Genomic DNA, 6,993 nt, shown 5'->3' with positions numbered 1-6,993 from the left:
CACGCCGCGAGGTGCAGGGGCGACTCGCACGACGCGTAGTAGGACGTGACCTAGGGCGCGGCGGCGCGCGGGTCGACTTCAGGCGGGATCACCCGTCGCGACGACCCGTCGCGGCGGCGTCGCGCGGCGCTCGCGCGTCCGGGCCGCCGTCGCCCCCCCCCCTCCCCGTCGGGACGCGGCCGCGCGCGGGCTCCGCGCAGTGGAACTCGCGGTAGGCGCCCGCCGCGCCGTGGGCTTCGAGCAGGGCCGACACCTCGGCCTCCGTCGCGCCGGCGACGCCGTCGTAGAGGCGCTTCGTATCCTCGGCGAAGGGGTTCACGTAGCCGAGCACGTCTGTGACGGAGGCCGCGGCGCCGGCGGCGAGCACCGCGACGATGATGAGGGCGGGCGTCGAGCCGCGAGCCATCGGGGCGCCTCCACGGCAGGCTGTCCCACACCCAAACCTCTCGGACGATTAGCCTCAATATGGCCTTCGCGCCGCGCCACAGGCCGTATGAGGCCGCCTGTGACCCCCGCGCCGCTTCCGTCCGCGTCTACTAGTCCCTGCGCGGTCGCGTGCCACTTTTGAGCGCTGGAAACGGCGTGCGCGCGACGACGCACACGGCCTCGGAAACCGCCTGCGGGAGCGGTCGAGCAGCGGGCGGCGCTGGACGCGTCCGGAGGTCGCCGCGGGTCCGTAAACCGTCGCGGCGGTCCGTCCATGTTGCGCATAGATGCGGCGCGCGCTCGACTGCGTCGGCCGAGGCCGTGGTCGTGGTGCGGCGCGCGGCCGAAGACGGGTCCCGACGACACGTTCGAGGCGCGGACCGCGGCTAGATCTGCGCGAGTTCCCGTCGACGAAGTGGCTCGTGCAGCTCGTCTATCACTATGGGTGAGCCGTGGCCCAACAGATCACGTCAAATACGCCACATCGCCGTTCATGACCCCAGAACCCGTTTCGGCGGCGGTTTCGGGCGCCGCTCTGCGGCGGCCGGCGCGCGGGGGCCGCGGTCCGTGCCCCCGGACTTGATCGATTTCGCGGCCAAACATCTCCACGAAGCGACGGGGAACGACTCCTCGCGGGCGCGGACGACCTGCGACGCTCGGCGGACGCGAACGTCGTGCTCGGCGCACACGCGCGCAACCGCTCGGCGACGGCTACGCGGCGCCCATGGGGGCGGCGGTGCGAAGATATGGGCTCCGAGCTCATCCTATCGATGGGCGAGGGCCGTGGAGCACTCATTAGCGCTGGACCCGACGTGCTTCTATGCGGCGTCGAAGTCGTACGTCGACGGAGACGGTCCTAAACCGACACGTTCGTGCGCGGTGCGCGGTCGCCGTTCGCGTCTGTACCCCCGGACTTTTTCGTTATCGACGCTCCAAGTACATGGCTTTGCGACGCCGCGGGCTTTCCGGCGGTGGCCCGGTCACCTGCGACGCACGCCCGGCCTCAAGAGAGCTCCTCTAGGTGCTCTACGGGTACGCGGGGCCCGAAAACGCGCTAAGATTTTAGTCTTCATCCGCCTCGTCGGCTTCGTGGCGCAGGTGGCACGTCCGCTGGTTGTGGCCCGTCCGGTGGCACATGCGGCACTCCTGCTCCTGGGTCTCAACCTCCATGAGCTCGCGCAGGAGCGGATGAGAGCGTAGCCAGAGGATGTGCAACGCGCCACGGATGCCCTCGCGATTGTTCTGGCTGAGGAGCTTGAGCACGTGGCGCAGGACCTTGTTCCCGGCCTCCAGGGACTCGGTAGAGAATGGCGCGATGGGCAGGGAGTTGAGCGTGTGCTCGATGTGCGTGTGGACGTAGAATGGTATCGAAATGTAGCCGCCTAGATGGGCAGGATTCGTGATCAAATCATGAAGTCTCCGGCGGTGGCGATCATAGCTTGACAGGGCGGTCGCGTCCGACGTAGCAGAGAGCCAAACAGTCCGCATGGCACGCCAGCAGCGGATGATCTCGAGGACCTTTTGGCGGCGCTCGACATTGGCGATGAGGCTCACGACGACACGTTCGTTCTCCTCGGCGACCAAGGCTCGGCCGTAGTTGCCAGCAATCATCATGGTCGAATGCTGACGGATTGACACTCGCAGATGGTCGTGAAATAGGCGCTTTGCAATAGAGTAGGCCTCTTTATGGCTCGCCGTGATCGACCACGTGTAAATTTGGGCGTTTTCGTGGATGACTATAGACTCTATCCAGCTGCCAGAACCGTTCACGTCGGTGTGTAAAGTGTCGGTCTTTGATCTGACCAGATCCAGTGCGGCCATAATGACGTCGGTCTTCATTCCCTGGGCAGCCATGCGTCGCTGCGCCATCGTACCGGGTTCGGGCCGCACTGCCAATTCCTGGGCCGCTGCATTCGACTCGATCGTTCGCTTGAAAGTGATTGATTCGCCCTGGCCGACGAGAGTAGGATCGCGCTGTTGGTCCTGGGTCATCGTGCAGTCCGTGCAGTTGTAATGCGCAGTCGTACCCATCTGTCCCGTGATGGATCGCTCAAGTTTTTTGTCGTACATGGTGGGGTAGACGTCGATCTCCGCGTGAAAGAGGACATGGCCGACGTCTAATTCAATGGTGCTGCCGTCGAGCTCGGCCCACTCGGCCTTGGTTGCCACGAGGGCCAAACCCGTCTCGGAGTCGTTGTTCTCATTGGCGTACACCAAGACCAAGGGGTGCGAGACCTGGTTCGAGCTGGGTTTCGGCTCGAGAAACAGAATTTTGTTCCCACAGATGTCGCAGCCGTCGCCGAGTGGGCCGCAGGCACAGTTGCTCGGGTCCCCTCGGCCGCCCGTGTTGCGCCGCCGCTTCCGAGTCGAGTTCGAAGTCGTCTCCGGCTCCGCGCAGTGGTAGATGGCCAAAACGCCAAAATCGCCGCGGATGACGTGTGTGCCCTTGGCAGCCGACTCCTCGCCCATGCCCAGACCGTCGAAGCCCTCCTTGATCCGCACGAGCAGCCTCGCCGACTTCCCAAAGAACGGCCGGAAGTCGTAGTCGCCGTCCTCTGAGCCCAGATTCCCGGCGTCGCCGTCGACGACGAGGTGATCCATGCAATAGCGGTGCAGATGTCGTTTCAGCAGTGCTGCTAGGACGCATTTGACAGCACCTCGGACTGGAAACCGTGCGCCGACCAGGCCCGGCGAGGGCTGGGGCACCATCGACGCGTAGCCGTCGAAGTCGACCGTGATAGAGATGCCGTCGTCGCAGCCCGGTAGAAATGTCTTCTGGAAGGAGATGTCGATGGAACCAGCCGGAGCCAACAGGGACTTGCCCGTGACCTGCTTCTCGAGCTTCCGCTGGCACTTGTACTTCTCCACGGAGAGGCCCTGCGTGATGCGGTAGGCCAGACTCTCCTCCTTGGACCAGAACGGCGTGGCGCCGCCGGTGACCATGGTCTCGACGCAATCGCCGATGCGCCACTGGCTGCGGTCGTTGCCCGCGCGCGCGACGTACTTGAGGAGCGACGCAGCGACGTCGATGCCCCGCAGGCCTTCGCGTTCCGCCACGACGCCGATCTCCTTGATGAGGTCGGGGCCGAGGCGCCGCCCGAGCCACTGCTGCGTGATCGTCGTCAGAGCCTTGCGGGGCTTCTTCAGCGGCGGCGCGCCCTCGGGTTCTGCCGCCGCCTGCTCCGGCGGGGCCGCGACGCTGCTCTGGGACCGCGCCCGCGCGTACTCGTCGACCTCGAAGGCGTAGCGGTCGTCGTGCGTCACGTCGACGGCGTTGATGAGGTGCATGACGCTGTCCTTGCTCGCGTGCCGCCCGAGGGCTCGCATCGTAAATCCGTGCGCCCGAAGCGCCTCCTCCCCCAACCGCACCACCTCCCACGCGAGGTCGAGGCCCTGCTCGTCGTCGCACCACCAGAGCTGCTTCTGGAGCACGTGGACGTCGACCCACACACCGTCGAATCGCCGCGGCGTCTGCGAGGTCTGCGACGTCTGCGAGGTGACAGAGTCGGTAGAGCCACTGCGGCGTGAGCGCGAAGCGCGCCGTCGCGCCTTGCAGAACGTGAGGAACTTCGTGAGCGCCGGCCAGACCGTCGGGTCCAGGTCCGGCACCTCCATCGCGCGCGCGCTCTGGCCCGACTCCGCGCGCCCGCGCTGGCTCCGAGAGCGGCGCCGAGCAAGGAGCCTGGAATCGCTGAAGCCGAGCTTGAGGTAAATTTGGGCGTCGCGCCCGTGGCGGTCGACGCGGCCACGCGTGAAGCCACGCAGCAAGCTTACGCGGGCTCGGGCGCGGGCTCGGGCGCAAACTCGAGGTCGCGCGGGCGCTTGAACAGCGAAACCTCGACGGTGGTGAGGTAGAACAAGTTGGAAGCGGAAACTGGGGGTGCGATGCGTCCAGCAGAGCCGGCATAGCCGCCGCAGATCGCGAAGGTGACCGTGCTCGAGGGCCTCGGCGCGGACATGGGGATGAGCACCGCGCAGGACCGGGGCGACGACGGCCCGTCCCAGGCGAGGGCCTGCAAGGACGCGCGTCCACCGTCGAGACGGAAGTGCTGGAGCGCGTTCGTCTCCGGAAGCTCGGAGACGGACGAGCTGCCGCCGAAGACGATGACGCCGTCGTCCCCGTCGTGCAACATCGCATGGCAGTACCGGAGGCCGACGCTGGGCCCGTCGAAGGCGAGCGTGCTCCAGACCTTGGCGTCGACGTCAAAGGCGTGGACCTCTTCGGCGCAGAGCGGGCCTTTCGGGCCGCACAGCCCGCCCCCGAGCAGGAGCGCGGACCCGACGGCGACGCAGGCGTGCAGGCCCCGCGGCCCGGGACCGGTCCCGGTGGCGCCGCCGACCGCAGACCACGCGCCGGGGCTCGTCCGCTCCCAGGGGTCCGCGTCGGCGTCTCTCGAAGAGAGGACGTAGAGCTTCGCGTCGTCCGCGACGACGGCCAGCGAGCCGGCCTGCGACGCAGTGAAGCCGCCGAAGAGGAACATCTCGCCCGACTCCGCGAAATACGTGAAGGAGCACCCGTACCGCGGCGACGGCGTGTCGTCCGAGGCCTTGTAGCTCCGGAACAAGTACTTCTTCGCCGTCGACGTGCCGGTCTTTTTGCGAAGAGAGACCGCAGATCGCAAGAGGCTCGTCACGCGGAAGTAGCGGTCGAGACCGCCGAAGAACAAGAACTCCTCCCCGCGCTTCGCGCCCGCGCAGAACGACGTCGCGTCCAACTCGTCGGACTCGGTCCAGAGCGGCGCGTCGCAGACGACCCCGGTCTTCGGCGCGACGCTCAGCACGCACGGCAGCCGCTTGTTCCTCGCCAACTCGCCGCCGTAGAACAGCGCGGTGCCGTCGCCTACCGGAACGATGGCGGAGGCGACCACGCCAAGGCGCTCGGTCGCGGCGTCCCTGGCCTCTGCGCCGCCTCCGGCAGGGATTGAAAGGTGTACGATCTCGGACCGCACCCGACTGCCGAAAACCGGCGCGACATGCGCCCAGCCCGTCACGAGCAGCGCGTCGCGGTTGCCCTTGGACGCGCGGGCGAGACGGCTCGCGTCTTTACGATCCATGAACCCGGCGCACGTGTCGAGATGCTTGACGAACTCGGGCAGCGGCGAAGATTCCGGTCGCGCGGGGCGGCGGCCTTGATGCCGCGTGCGGGATTTGGCCGTGCCCGCAGCCTGCCGGCGCCGCGACATCTGCCGCAGGCGCTGCGACGCTCCAGCAGGCCGTGCGAGGCCGCAAAGTCTTCGTTTCGAGCAGTTGGAACGGCTGCGCGCTCCTATGGGGTGCTAGCGCTGCTGACGGGACCGGTTTTACAGCGGGTGTCGCCGTCTAATACGTCGATAAGGTGGCCGCCATGCCCTAATCCGGCGTGTTGAGGTGCAAGGTTTGGGTGTGCGGGGAGCGTGCCGTCGATCTTGTTGTTTTGGAGCGACCTACGACGCCGAGGGGCGGTCGCGCGCCGCGCCGGGGGTTGGGGACGCGGCGGGAACTCGCAGGTACGTCAGCGCCGTGAGCTCGCCGATCTCGTGCGGGATCCCATCGCTCGGGCCGCCGTCGAACTCGTTGTACTCGAGGTGCCTGCGACGCCGAGGGTCGGTCGCGCGCCGCGCCGCGCGTCGGGGACGCGGGGGGAACTCGCAGCTCCGTCTCATCCAGGTCGATGCAATAGTCAAAGAACTTCCAGAACTGGTTGGTCCGGAGTTCGTGGTAGGGTTCTTCTTTATCGTCGCATACGGAGACTCCGTCGGAGAGTCGACGGAGCAGGTTCTTGGCGTCCTCGGACTCATCTTGCCCGGCGAAGGGCGCGTTGTCGAGGGCGCGAGAGGCCTGGCCAACAACGATCGCCGAGGAGTAGACCGTGAACTTCTTGATGCGGCGCAGCATGATGTCGAGGGCGGGGCGTACTGGACCTGCGCCGCGATCTCGGCGAAGCGGCTCGAGCCGGTCGACCGAGCGCGCGCGCGCGTCGCCTTTGGGGGCGCTCCCACGCGCGCGCACGCCACTGCAGATGTGTAAGCCGCGTCTTGGCGGGTACGCGAGGGCGTGCGCGCGCCAGGGGGCTTTTGCGGTCGAGTTTCGCGAGCTCGACGTTTCTTCGGCCCCTTCGCCGTTCTCAACGCCTTCGGGGTCCCCCTCTGAGGCGCGCGTCGGGCGATGCACTCTGTCGCGGGCGGGCGACGCGTGACAACCCCCCAAACGGCGCGAGAGCGCGCACAAAGCCCGCGCCGGCGCGCACGAGACGATGATGCCGTGTCTGAGTGCTGATTTCTGTGGAGAAACGTAGAAACGATCGCCAGCGGCAAATTCACGCCGCCGTCCACTGGCGCCTCCGGCGCCTGTGAGACCCCTCTGAGCCTCCCGTCCCCCGCGGTTCCTCCCGGGCCCCCTACGTTTAGAGACGCGTCAAGGCAAATCACGCCGTGGCGACGGCTCCCTGTCGCAAAACGCCGCGGAGCGGGGTCAGAGGACCGTACTTATCAGACGCGCGGCTCCGCGCCGCGCCTCGTCTGGTCGTCGTGCTCGTACTCGCCCCACTCGGCCGGGAGGATCCAGATGGGCCGGAAGAACATGAGGTCC

The 6,993-nt window shown here is 67.2% G+C and overlaps 1 protein-coding gene across 1 annotated transcript in view; it reads right to left on the bottom strand.

Moving 5' to 3' along the window:
• The window catches only part of AURANDRAFT_72797 (hypothetical protein), a gene marked incomplete at both ends in the record, with an annotated part of 43,511 nt that overhangs the window by 1,383 nt on the left and 35,135 nt on the right, over positions 1 to 6,993 (bottom strand). Inside the window, 5 exons of the mRNA XM_009044010.1 lie at positions 4 to 50; positions 3,133 to 3,915; positions 4,359 to 5,266; positions 5,731 to 5,849; positions 5,911 to 5,994. Coding sequence (XP_009042258.1) covers positions 4 to 50; positions 3,133 to 3,915; positions 4,359 to 5,266; positions 5,731 to 5,849; positions 5,911 to 5,994 — 1,941 coding nt within the window. The remainder of the gene's footprint in view (positions 1 to 3; positions 51 to 3,132; positions 3,916 to 4,358; positions 5,267 to 5,730; positions 5,850 to 5,910; positions 5,995 to 6,993) is intronic.

The sequence above is a fragment of the Aureococcus anophagefferens genome, assembly GCF_000186865.1.
Source record: "Aureococcus anophagefferens unplaced genomic scaffold AURANscaffold_103, whole genome shotgun sequence".
In the NCBI taxonomy this organism is placed as follows: Eukaryota; class Pelagophyceae; order Pelagomonadales; family Pelagomonadaceae; genus Aureococcus; species Aureococcus anophagefferens.
The sequence above is the reverse complement of the archived record's forward strand: the minus strand, read 5'-3'. Positions and strand labels throughout refer to the sequence as shown.